Source organism: Oryzias latipes, chromosome 7 (assembly GCF_002234675.1).
Source record: "Oryzias latipes chromosome 7, ASM223467v1".
NCBI lineage: Eukaryota > Metazoa > Chordata > Actinopteri > Beloniformes > Adrianichthyidae > Oryzias > Oryzias latipes.
In genome coordinates, this window is record NC_019865.2 from 14836141 (window position 1) to 14850090 (window position 13950).

General features: G+C 45.8%; 1 protein-coding gene across 1 annotated transcript; it reads right to left on the bottom strand.

Annotated features, from left to right (window-relative positions):
• Window positions 1–552: 552 nt before the first annotated feature.
• Window positions 553–13662, bottom strand: zhx3 (zinc fingers and homeoboxes 3). The gene is made up of 7 exons (XM_023956658.1): window positions 13180–13662; window positions 6123–6974; window positions 5936–6043; window positions 4336–5847; window positions 3488–4213; window positions 1945–2209; window positions 553–1594 (listed from the first exon to the last, which is right to left on the bottom strand). Exons 2-7 carry the CDS (start codon window positions 6840–6842, stop codon window positions 1584–1586), a joined length of 3342 nt encoding a protein of 1113 aa, XP_023812426.1. The 5' UTR covers window positions 6843–6974; window positions 13180–13662; the 3' UTR covers window positions 553–1583.
• Between the last annotated feature and the right edge of the window lie 288 nt (window positions 13663–13950).

Consider the following 13950-nt stretch of genomic DNA (forward strand, 5'->3'; position numbering starts at 1 on the left):
GCAACAGTTAATATATTACAGTGGAAGTTATTTAGACTTTGAACACAGACAGATTTCTTGTGAACGCTAAGCCAGAAGGAAAGTTTGAATGGTTGATTTGCTGTTAATGCATTTTCAGGTCTATTGCCAAAGAAATTAGTTTCATTCTTGCATAATTGGACATTGTAAGGTTTCAAACCTATAAGGGAATAATCCAGATGCTTTCTTAGTGGAGTTGAAATGTGCACAGGACTGAGATACACTACATTAGAGGGAGTTCCTACCCTTTTTCAGTGTAACATTTGTGCTATCCTAGGCACTTTAACATTGGGAGTTGGGTCATCTAGACCCACTAGACAGTGCGCTGAACCTTTTTTCTTCAATGATTTGTGATCTTCACTGGTGTCCATGGATTACATGAAATCTTTCCACCTTTATCCACCTTTGTCATGGTAGGAAGAACACGTCAATGTAAGGGTGAGGTCATCTAAGATAGCACAAGGGTTACAATAATAGGCTTCTTAAAGTGGTCCGAAGTCTTTTGCACAGACACACCAACACAGACAACTTAACTTTGCTCAAGAGACTCAGTCAATACATTCTGTTTATTCTGCAAATGCATTTGTAAAAATTGTACATCCAACCCCAGTGTGGAACTTTAAGAAAAGTTCAGTTCTTTTACAGTCAAATTTATTCAGTAAGAAAGATCCATAAAAACAGATTTTTGTACACGTCAGTGACTTAAAGAAGCACTTAATGCTACAACACAAACCCTTCTCCATTATTAGAATATATATGATCACATTTGTTTTGACACCACAGGCTTCTCGTCTCTTGTGGCTGATGAGATTTTAAACTTGGAACAACTGATGTCCAAATTCAAGCAAACAGAAAATAGACAAACAGAGATGGGCTGTGAACAGCCTAGCTAGCACTTTTAAAGTAAGCTGCAAACATCATGAAAAGAAAAAAAAGAAAATACTAAAAAGTTTTATCTAAGGCCTCAGCAAGCACTGTACAAAAAAAAAAAAGAATTGTGCATTTTTTATTCGTACCTTAAAGAACAATAACGGACAGTCTCATAATACTCAGCTATCTCAACTCCAACCATTTCGGACTGCATCCCAACCCCCCACCCCTGATCAAGCCTGTCACAAGCCCCCCCACCCCATTTCCTTTCATGTCCACCGTTTCTCCCATCATTGCGAGCAGGCAGAGTAAACATGGCAGCAGACCGCCATCAGCCTCCTCTTCCTTTGGTTTTCACTCCTGTGCTTATCCAACAATAAAAAACAAAAAAGTTGTCCTAAAGGGAAAATGGTGGCTGAGAAAATGCAGGGAGGTGGCATCTGTGGAGTGAGGGGCCATGAGAAACAGGAGGAGGGGAAAAGGGGAGTGAAGTCAGCTGCTGCTTCACGTCGCGGGGGAGGTCACGCCTACCCGCTGGGGGGTAAGGGAGTGAGAAGGAAAGGAGTGCGGGAGGGATGGATAGTTATTCAAGATCCGTTTCCATCCAGCGATCCTGTTACAAAGTGCATCTGCCGTCAGACCCCCAGAACAAAGACCACCTGCCTTGTGGACTCCAGCTTCACTCAGAGCTCGCCTCAGTCCATCTCTGTAATGATGACAAAAAAAAAAATCTGTCAGCCTCCCAAAGACTTCAGAAAGCATGTGTGGATCCCTCATCGTTCCACTGTCTGAGGAGTTTAAAGCAGATCTTGTTACGCTGCACACAATTACTGCACCTGACAGATGATGACTCATCACTGTTCAGGTATGCATCATAAACCTCATGTTTTGACACAAAAAAAGACCATATTTTAAATATTAGGGAACAATTAATGCTGACTCTTAACTGATTTTTTTTTATTTCAAGCCCCTCCTATTGTGTTACACATCCGTCATGAGTCTTATTTTTTTTAGGTACATTTGGGAAAAACATGCTGGAGGCATGGACATTATTACCTTTGGAAGCATTCAAAATGTCCTCAGCGTTCGTCTTCTCTGCATCGGTTGTGAAACCAGACACTGATTGCTCCATTTTCTGGTCCATCCCGCCTGCCGGCTGCTGCTCCGGGGGGGAGGATCCCGTTGTTCCGGCCACGCCTGCTGCAACTGCTCCTGTCGTTTGGGCGGCCGTGGGTTTGTTTTGGAGCAGAGACCCTTGGGTGGAAAACCAATGCCGCACCAGGTCTGCAGTCAAACCCGTCTTCTCCACCAGCTCCTGCAACTGAGAGGAAAGACCAAAAACCAGAGCACTTTGCTGTCATTACCTCACAATTAAATGTCATTTATCAAGTGACCCTAAATATATAGAAATGTTAGTGAGATGCATGATTATTTATGCTTACAAAAGAAAGCACAAAGAGATGAAAAACACCTCACACAACTGTTTAATAACTATTTGAATTCATAATTTGTCCTTGCGAGTCCTCTATTTATCATATTGTTACTGATAATTAAGTAGTTGTTAAAATTCTGAGCTGTTCCATTTTTCCTTTCCAACTAAGGTTCAACTTGACTTGTGTTAAACAGGTAAATGTTTGTTTGAGAACATTTTAAAATAAAGGGAATTAAAATCAGGAAAACATGCTGACCGCCATTCAAGTAGTTCAAGTTAATGACTTGACTCGCTTGAATTAAAGAACCACCTTAATGCTGCTAACATGTACTGTCTGCCTGTTTTCTGAAACAGAAAAATCGAAATACATTTAATGTTTTTATGTCTGTATTAACATGCCTCGTTTCCTTAACCCCTAGTTTATTTATTTTGTATTTTTTGGCTATGTTAATTGCTCCTATCCAAAATGAACAAACAAAGAATAAAGTGCCTATTTACTTAAAAGCCCACAAGCAAATAGTTCTGAGGTCTTCTAGCGTTAAATAGAACCTTTTTCTCTGTTCTACGTTCTCGTCTGTTGTGTTTTTAAAGTGTTGTTGTCACACATCTCACAGAGTAATAACTAAGTAAATAAGGATCACAGCAAATTACAGAACAATTTAGTAAATAGATAACAGGGAGAGAGAAATTGTGTTCTACTGTGAACCGGCACATTCTCAATGAACTGCATTGAAAATGACCGCTGGACAAAAATGAACATGAACAGAACTGAGTGCAGGTTTTTCATGTTCAGAGTATTTTTTCAAATGTCATTTACAATGATATATAACAGTTCAGTTCAAATAAGATGCCAGGGAAAAGTCTAAAGCTTCATTGACTAAATTCTGTTAAAAGCTTTCTCATTAATCTATTGTATCCTCTATAGCAGAGTTATGAACGGCTGGAGCTCGATGGGTAAAAGTGGTTTATGAGCTGCCACTTCAAAATGATTGAACTGAAGTTGGGATGCAAAAGCTTTGTTTCTGGAGGTTAATGAAGAAGTGATACTTCTACAAACATTAAAACAAAACCTTTAAGAGCTGGGAACGTGCTATATCACAGAACCGTTTATTACACTTATTGCTCAGGTTCTGCTCTGCTCAGAACTCTGGACTGAGCCTTTGGTACCTGTGACTCCTCCAGTCTGCCTTGAGCATCAAGGTGGGCCTGCAGGATCTGCGTGTTCTCCGCCTGCATCTCCTCCTCCAAAGCCATGTTCTGATATTCTTCCAGCCACTTCAGCGGCCCGTTCTTTTGGACGTAGCGGCAGTCTCCAAACCAGCGCACCACCTCAGATCTGGGCAGCCCCGTACCTGAAATTAAATCATCATACTGGGTGGCACTGGGCCACTGGGTGCGAGCGTAGACCTGTTTGAGCAGGTGCAGCTGCTCCACTGTCTTCTTGCCTCGGACTGTTGTAGGTTTGGGGGAATGAGATGCTTTTGCCGTTTGAGAGGAGGACTGGGGGGGTTTAGAGTTGCTGGATGAGGTGGGGATCGGGGAGAAAGCAGCTGGAGATTGTAACGTTAGATTCTCAGAGCCTTCACCCTCTAGCTTGCCACTGGCTTCAGTCACTTTGAGCATCTTCAGATTTATTTTAATAGGGTTGACTTTTGGTTCTCCGGAACCATCGTCTCTCGGTTTGCCATCCTCGTCTACCTCCATATCGTCTTCGCCCTCCTTCAGTAACCGCTCAGCTTCTTCCTTTTTTCTCTCAGCTGCCATTCTCTTCCTCTTATCGGTGAACCAGCCGTGGATCTCCCTCCTGGTCATCTTTGTCTCGGATCGCAGCCGGTCCACTTCCTCTCCTGGGGGGTCAGCGTTCTCTGCAAAGCTGGCCTCAAGCGCTTTAACCTGACACAGCAAACATATCAAGAAATCACCAGAAATACAAGCGCCGAATGAACTGCTTTCTGAGGAATAAATAAATGTAAATCATCATTTCTGCACTACAGGGTCACTACTATGGGTCTCACCTGGTGCGGTTCTCTCTCTTTGTAGCGAATGGCTGTGAAATCAGACGAGGGAGGTCTGGTTGTTCGGCGAGAAGGTGTGGTGGGGGAGGTGGGAGTCGCTGTTGCAGCAGAGTTCTGGAAAGCATCAGGCGAGTTCTGCTGGGGGGTTTTTGCTCCAGAGTTGCTGTTACATTCAGACAGATCCATGGGGGTGCCGGCAGACCCACCTCCTGGCGTGGGTGGACCGCTCCCTGATCCCGTGCTGGGTTTACCCTGCCCTCCAGTGCTGCAGCGACCCCCTTTGAGGTTACGGAAGTGGTATCGCCGGTCGCTGAACCACTTGCGGACCTCTCGTACTGTGAGGCCGGTGATTCCGATGAGGCGATCCACTTCGTCCTGGTCTGGAAACTGGTTGGCCTGGAAGCTGTCCTTCAGGGCAGTGAGCTGCTCCTGAGACTTCTTGCCTTTGTAGAAACTGGGATCCAGAAAAGCATTGATGGAAGTCCGTGAGCTGCTGATAGGAGCGGGAGAAGCGGAGGAAGACTTGGAGGAGGGGGACAAAGCTTCATCTATTTTGATGTTTGGCGAGTCTCTGGCAGAGGAATTGTCCTCTGGGCTTGAGCTCGTCGTGCTGCTGCTACCGTTAACATCTTTCCTCTTCTGTCCATCGCTGCCTGAGGCTGCACTGCAGACAACCACGTTGCTTCCCGAGCCAGCCCCGCAGTCACTCTCTGCAGCGCTGCTGTTTTCCTCTTTGCTAACATCTGTGACCTTAGCAGCGACGCGGCTGGCAGAGTCACCTTTGCTCTTGTCGCTGGAGTCTACAGCAGATGAGGCGTGTTTCCCGTTACCGCTCCCCGCCTTAGCTTTACTGTGGTTGCTGCTTCCAAGGCTAAGGTTGATGACACCACCTACAGCACTGTTCGAGTCTCCTCCCCCACTTTTGCTGCTGACGATGATGTTGCTCCCTGCACTGCTGCTGCCCACTGTTCCCACCACCATGCTGACGCCTTTTTCTGCCACCAGCGCTGCGGCGGGACGGCCCTGCATCATGGGCCGAGCCGCTGCCTGGGGCTTTGGTGTGACAGCCAGGGCCACAGGAGCACTGCTGACCTGAATCCCATTGGCCACCACCGGCTGCGTAACAATGACGCCTCCTTGACTGACCAGAGAGCCCTGCAGAAACTGAGGGATCCCTGCGGCTCCCAGGGAGGCCGGCAGCACCGTGATGGTGTGCTGGGCTGGACTGGGGTGACTCTGGCTCTGCGTGCTTGCAGGTGTGGTTTGAATGATGGTGTTGAACATCTTCCTCCTGGCCTCCTCTATCTCCTCGGGAGACCAGCTGATGCCTTGCTTCAGTCTCTGAGCAGTGAACCAGATCTTGATCTGTTCTTCTGGGAACTTGGTGACCACGGTCAGGTAGCAGAGCTCAGCTTTTGTGGGGTATGGGAACTTACTGAAGGAGGTCTTTAGAAAAGAGGACTCATCCATGGAGGCACTGTAGGTGGGGATGCTACTCAAAGGAATCATGACCTGACAAAAACAAAGTGTCAGAAACATTAGTGGAGAGCATTGGCCAAACTATCTTGTATGGTTCTGGTTAAAGAAAAAAAAAGTTTACCTTGGGGAGATTTTTTGATGATGAAGACGAGGAAGCAGAAGAAACATTTAACGGGGCAGTGACCGCTGCAGAATGGTGGACGCCTCTGTTTTGGGCTACAGAAACCACCTAAGAGAATTTAAAAAAAACATCTCAACTGCATTTACACTCAAAAAAAAAGACTGATGTACTTAACCGTAACATTTACCTGTGTGATGGGCGTCTTCAACAAGGGCAACGCCGTTGAGCCGTTCACAATCTGTATAGCTGAGGGCAGCGTGGCCTTCGTAGCTCCATTGTGGACAATTGTAGGAACGTGGGTGACCGTCACAGCAGCAGGCTCTCTAGCTCCACCCTCTCTGGACGCGCAGACACTCTGCGGATCTGAGAGCGGCTCCTCTGACAGCGGGTGGGACACTACAATTCGTTTGGGTTCCGATTTGCCCTTCAGCATTCTCATGATGGGAGTTTTGGTGATAGAAATCTCAGAGTCTTTGCCTAACTCTGTCAAACTCAGAGTCTGTTCCACCACAACCCTTCGTTCCCTTTTCCGCAGCTGCAGCGTTGTGGCCAGTGTGCTGGGGTGAACCCTGGCGTTATGAAGGGCCAGCCCCTCAAACTTTGGAGCCGAAACGGCACAGTTCATGCAAACAAAACTAGGCTCTGCTCTAAACTCTGGATGCACGGAGTAGACGTGATCCAGAAACAGGTTGAGGTCGTGGGTTTCAAAGTTGCAGAGTTTGCAGGTGTAGTTCCCAGCACCATCCTTATCATCCCCTAAATCTGATTTGGAACATTCATTAGTGTCACCTCCAGAAACCCTGGGCTGATGGAGGAGAACTGGAGAGTCCCGTTCGACATCCTCTATGGGGTGGATTATCTTGCTTGGGATCATGCAAGGCATGGTAGATTTCCTCTTGCTTGCCATGGTGTGACCATATGGTGGAGTGGCCTGGTTAAATAGCTGAGAAACGCGAGCGAGACGTTTTTCTGCTGCCTAAAGGCCAGTTTTAGGAGAGGGAAAACAGCAGGGCTTATCCATAGGTCCAAACACTTCGGTCTGAAAATAAGAATGAGAAACATATATGAGTTAAACTACTCATAAGAACCTGTGATTAGGTCAACACATATAAAAACCATGTCCTAAAATATGAGGTGGAATAAAATGACGCCATCTCCTGAGCCACATTTCCCCCCAGAAACTCAAGTCTAACTTCTTTTAAGAGGCATTCCACAGCTCATTTCTCCTCTACAGGGTCGTTTGGGAGCGCTCCTGTCCGACCCCCTTTTCCCCCTCCCCCACATAACTCCCACTTCCTCTCATCAGACACACCCCCATTAAAAAAACACAGTAAATGGCTATCTGAGGATGCATAACCCCTTATTGTAACAGTAAAACCTGTCCAGCACAAAAGGCCTTTAGCTCTCATCTGTTTGCTTAGTTGTTGGACAGGACAAATAAAAAAAAATAAAAAAAAACACAAAATGTGTTGGGTGCACAGCTTCCATAGCCTTGTGGACGGAAAGACGGAAAACGACTACCAACCAGCGAATGAGTAACTTGAAGTACAGTCGGCGCCAGAGAGTATGTGTTTACCCAACAGATGGTTCTCTGAAAGATATGTTTTGGTAGTACAAACGCACATCCGTGCACCTTTAATGTTTGCCTTACACACTTTTTATCTTTGTTCAAAATGGCAAAGTTTCCTATGGAGGCCATGGCTCCTCCCTCCCTCGCCCCCCCAAAAAACGCAGAGGCAGTGATGCGGTGCAGAAGGACGGCTTGAGGGCATTTCATCTAGCAGCCTCCCTGCCCCGACATGATACCCAACACGAGCAGCAACACCTTCTGGAGGTTTAACAGCTCAACCATGTGCAACAGGAAGCTACTAACCACTCTTTAAGCCAGGACCATCTCTGTGTAAAAAGTCTTTTCTTAATAAACCTGGTTTTCTGGTACAAAATGCAAAACTAAACAGCTCACAACTCCTTTAATGTGTCAACGAGACAAGTCTCCATGTTTTATGGGGCATGGACCAGTTTGGACGTTCTGTTGGAACCGGTCACTGTTAAAGACTCACTGCGGTCATCTTTTGATTCCCAGTAGTCTTTGAACCCATAAGATGGTGACATCATTGTAACAGAAAAATATCAGAAATGGGTTCTGTGGTGCACTTGGTTTGGGGTACAAAAAAAAAAACTACACACAATTTCATTTTTAAGAAAAAAAAGGGTCTGGGTTCTTATGGGTTAATTATGATTACTTAGATTTCTAACAAAAACCAAAATAAACCTGTGTCGTTGTCTAGGACATAGTTTCTGTAGAGCAGCAGCAGCAGCACATTAGAATTCGCCTCTGCTGTTAGTGCAGAGCAATCCCATCCCCTTTCCCCTTCTTTTTTCTGACAGCTTGTGGCACGCCCACCGTATTCTACATCTACATTTTTTTAAAGCTCCATTTTTTGTCTGCTCCTGATTCACATCGATTGGAATGAAGAAATATTCACAAATGCAATCTTGAGCTTAATTTTCTTTACATATATGTCTTCCTTTATGAGAAGAATGCCACAAGAGCATGTTAAAAACATGATTTTCATTGGAGTGGTTCTTTAAAATGTCCATGATTATCTATAAATCAGTAAACTCACACCTCTATATCCAGACAAAACTCTTTACTATTGTACTGATAGTTATCTTCACCAGCAAAGCTCTATGGTGGAATGTGGACCACGAGTTCTGTATGCAGAAGTAGACAGCAGTTAAAGATCTTGTGAATCTGAGTCTACTTTAGGTTTGTGAAATAAGGAATATGATTTTTGTTTTCAGGGTGAGAACCAACTCCCATCCTTTGGATCAGAGCATGAGGAGTCTACAGGCTATTGACGTTCCTGTGAGAGAATGTGATGCCCCTCATCCCTACTTAACCCTCCCACCTCCACCCTCCACACGGACAGTAGCTGCCCTTGGCTTGGGCCCTATGCGTCCCTCTTACACCGCCCCTCTCCTCCGAACCCACCACCACCATCAACACCATTCAGTTATGCATCAGGGGGCATTGCTCTGCCAAGGCAGACTGGTCACATGACCGATACAAAGGCTTACGGGTGGGCAGTCGCAGCCATCCATCACGTGGTTTTTCTGGGTGTGGGTGGCAGGCAAGAGGAGAGCGAATTGGAGATGGTGGTGGGGGATGGGCAGGCCGTTTGGGGGGGGGGGGGGGGGGGGGGGGGTTTAACTATCGTGGAGGAAGCACTGAGGTGTTTCTGCGAGGAATTTTTTTTCCTCCCGATACCCCACTGCAACTAACCGACCCCCGCACCTCCGAGCCCCTTCCCTGTTCAGAACTGCAGGCACACAGCGCTTCCCTCCCTCCTCGCTGCACTGCAAGGCCTGGAATGTTCCAGCAATGGAGGCGACCTGAAGTCCGTCCGCAGAAACGCCAGTTTTTATGCTTGAAATGCAAAAGACAAGAACAGGCCGTCTCAGTGTTGATCAATGATAGATGATGCGGTGTGGACAACACAACTCAAACAAAGTGATGTCACACACAAAATAAAAAAAGCCTGGCAAAGGAAAGTTGTGAGGACTCACTGACACAAGTGTAGCTCTGCCATGAATGTCACCGACCCCGACTGACCGAGCGAGCGGCGGGGATGAGTTTGTGCCTGTAATGTGTGTCAGCATTTGCATGTGTGGGTTTCCTGTGAGAACAGGGAGGTGGGGTGGATGGGCGAGAACTTGTGTGTTCGCGTCTGAGTGTGTGTATGTGGCGTGCGGGGGTGGGAGCCTGCATGCCTGTGTGTGTGAATCTTGCTTTCTGAGGTAGTGAGGCTGCCGTTTTCATTGTGAGGAGGATTCGCTGAGTTTGACCTCCTGGTTGGAAACCCATATTACATTTGCTTCATTGATGGGGAAGGGGGCGTCCACACTTCATTTACTGGCCCCACTCTTGCCTAGCCTGTATCCAGATGAATCACAGCTGCAACACTGAGATTGGTTTGCAAACCAAAAATCTTTTCCAGGTAAATAAAAAGGCAGTTGTATGTTTTAAACGTTTTAAAATCTTTTTTTTTTCTCTCAGCTCTTCACACTCAGTCTCCCTTCCAAACATATCTGCAGCCCCTCTCCCCCCTCCTCTTCTCCTTCCTCCACGAACAAGTTTGGCCCAGGGAGACGGGTCGTCAGCACCAGTGGTGTGTTACTGTCCCCATGGCAACCCCCCCCCCCCCCCCCCCTTCAAATCTGTCTTCCACCAACTGAGATCTCTGAAGCTTGCACATGTGGGTTAGCACACATCTCCTTTGCCATCCAGTCCTTGGCTCAAGGATTTCCTTCTTTGCCACAAATCCTTGTATTTGGAGAGCACCCGCTAGGGCTTCATTAAAAAAAAAAAAGGAAGAGCAGTTGACCTTTGAAAGTTAATCAAGAAAACGCAACAAAGATTCATCAAATCTAAAAATCAATGATCTTTGAAACAATGTGTTGGATTTCTTTTTAGGTAAAAGAAAAAAAAAGCTATTCTGTCAGTTTTTAATGTAGAACCCACACTTTTGTCAATGAAAGTTCAGTTTAAATCACGTAAACCTGAAATTTGTGATGATTTTCCATTGAAATGGATTCCTCTTTTTATGCAGTGATCTACTGCCCATTTAAACCTGAGCACAGATTTCTGCAAAGCTTCGGTTTCTTTTCTTAAGTTACGTTCACACTGCCCTCAGCAACTCTCCATCAAGTGGCCCTTTTTTAGGCTCTACGTACAAAATGCATGGCCATTGAACGTGCGTTGAAAGTTTCAACCAGGTCGAACTTTGACCAGTCAGGAACTCGGATTTGGTAGTGACATGTTTGTTTGTCTTCATGGAAGAGTCATCCGCTTGTAAATAGATCCTGGAGGAGAAATGACTAATTGCTGTTTGTGCCTAGCTGTAATTATACGACACCAAACATTTCATATATCGGAATAGAGCTGTAAAAGAAATGTTTCGCACAATTTGCATCACTTTGACATTTTGCGCCAAGCCTGCAGTGACCGACATGCTAGTTATTGTTCACCTTTTGACACATCCCGTCAGCTCTCACTGCTTTGGACAGCTGCTTTGGCAGAGAATCTCTACTTTCTGCCAAACCAGACAGTAGAAACTCCAGGGGTTTTGCCCTTCCTGACAAAACCCCAGCTCTATCAAGGCACAGCTTAAAGGGACTTGGACCCACACTGGATTTGAGCTTATTGCGCCCTTGGAAAACGAACCCCGGCTTCCTGCACGCCAGGCCTCCAACCAGCCAACTGAGCTATCCAGCCGCTTTGGTGGCCGACATGCTAGTAAATGGTGAAAAAAGAAGAAGAAGCCCCTCCCTGCTTTTCCAGTGTAAACACCTTAGGCTAAATGCGCATTCAAGAACCTGCATTTTAGCGCGTTCTTGATCGCGCGTCAGATATCCGTTGTGTTCATAGCTATACTGCGACACCTTGGTATTCAACCAAAGTCGCAAGTTTTAGGAGTATAAGAGACGCAAGTATGCGGCCATAATCAAATAAAAAATTATGGCAGATAATTTGTCTTTTGAAAATGTATATATATATATATATATATATATATATATATATATATATATATATATATATATATATATATATATATATATATATATATATATATATATATATATATATATATATATATATATATATATATGTATACTTATAAATATATTTTGAAAAAATATATCCTACAATCTGAAGTGGAAGCACATTCCTGCTGAGTATCAGGTATGTGCTTTATAAAGGAAACATCTACTGGCCCCTCTGCGTCTGCAGTCATCCATGCTTTCTGGTGCCTCCAAGTAACAATGGCTCATTAGTTGCTACATTTTAAATTAAAATGAAACAGCCCCAGCACCCCCCACCCCCACCTCAGCCACCTGAAAGGTTTCACACAGAACGCTTACATGAAGCCCACAGGTTGGCCCTCAGCTCTGACAACGCAGAAAGCCCCAAGGCAACCTCAGTTGCAGGTCTGCATCTAGGGATGCACTGATGCGGCCAGCGCTCGGTTGCGTGCCTGAAACTAGGGTATAGCTGAGAGAGGAGGGAGGAAAAGATGGCGGAGAACCATGCTATGTGCTGTCCATCCTAAAATGGCTGACATCACAAGCTGTTCATCAGAAGCTGCTGCTGCTGACCTCAACCTGCAGCTCGCCGCTTTCCTCCCAGATTGGCTCAACTCAACTGCGCTAATAACACCAGACTGTCTACAAGATCACTGGTGGTTTAAAACTGGAGAAAATATAAAGTTCTGAACCAGAACAAAGAGATGCATCATGGGTCGGCTGCAAACAGCGTGAAGGTGGGACTCGGATCAGAGGAATGATGGAGAGAGAAGGACTCTAAGGTCACAATCCCCACAGCTAAATGAAATACAAATGCCAACACTTGGGAGTTTTCATTTAGTTAACTCTGATTCTTTTTTAACTGACAGTCCAGATGAACTCTGGTGAAGAAAGTTTCCCCGTCTGCTAAACAGGTAGCTGGATAAGCCATCTGTACCTGAGGCTCACGTGGACGTCAGACACACATTAGCTGGGCTCTAATCCCTGGTGTGACACACACTCATCACAACAATGACATGATGAAGGACCATGGCAACCGCGTACACACTCAAATGTCTGAGGACCAACTTTGCTGCTTGTGAATAGTAGAGGCAGCCCTGATTGGGAATCTGATGCACCAAACATCCAAGCAAAACAACAACAGGAAAATGCAAAAATAAGACCATTCTAACAGATGGAAAGCAGTTTTCTGTGTGTCAAACTGGATTCAAGCTAATTTATTTTAGTACATAAAAGGTCTTTTATACGTTACAAAAAAAATGTTTTAAATGTAAAACATTTTTACATTTTTAAATGTAAAAAGCTTTTTTTAAAAAGATGTGAGATTTTCTGTGCCCTGGAGGTCCCTGAACGCCACACATGATTGAAACCGATGCATCTTCCGCTCAACTTAAAGCGGGCCGAGCCTCCAGCTTAAAAGGGCGATGAGGGTTCAAGAACCAATTCAGAGTGGAGGAAAAAGGCAGGCGCCCTCCAAACCATAAAACAAAAAAAAAAAAATAAAACTACTCTCTCCCCCCGTTGGCTGTCGCCATTTTAAGCAGACGACATGCAACTGGCCAGAGCCAAAGCCTGCAAAGGTGAGGCTTTACCCGCTAACTCAAGTTTAGTAAAAAGGTGAAGGAGGCGCCAACGCGTCGCAGAAAAATCCCACTCACCTCGTCTGTCGGAGCCCCAGAGGTACCAAAAAGTTTACATTGACACGGGCTCCGATGAGCCACTAACGGACGGGAGGGTCGGGCTTGACTGATGATGGAAACTTAGAGGTGTAAAGACCCCTTCCGTACATCCGGCGGCGACGACCCCCGAAACCGCAGTCACTCAGAGCAGCGACGGAGCCCGTCCTCCGTCCGCGGTTGTTTATTTCGAGCGCCTCGGCGTTAAAGCAGGCGGTGGAGGGGAGGAAAATGCCACCGACGTACGAGGGGAAGAGACGCACACGTGACGCGGACGTCACTGACGGTGGAGTTGGCGTGAGACAGAGCTCCGCCGTCCGCGGAGCAAAGAGGGACTCAGACACTCCGTCCCGCCGCAACCCCAACAACCCCGCTTTGAAGGGGTTCCGGGTCGGACCCCAGGGGTCCCTGTCCCGGGTAAAATTAAACATGATGATGGGGTCGCTCACACCTGTCCCCCTCCCAGGTAACCTCTCTTAAAGGGACAGTGTCTAAAAATAAGCATGAAATCAACCCGCAGTTCATGCAGCTGGACACATCCTGTTCACCAAAATTCCACCTAAAAGGTCAGTAGTTCTCAAATGGGGGTCCTAAAGGGGTCTCCACATTTATTTAGTTTATTTTTTGATCATTTGTCATGAAAATCTAATTGGGATAAGTTCTTTTAATATCGATTTTGTCAGCAAAAGTTAAATTAAAACATTTTATAGAACAGCTGTTGGGGAAAAAATGGAAAGATTTCAAAATAAATAA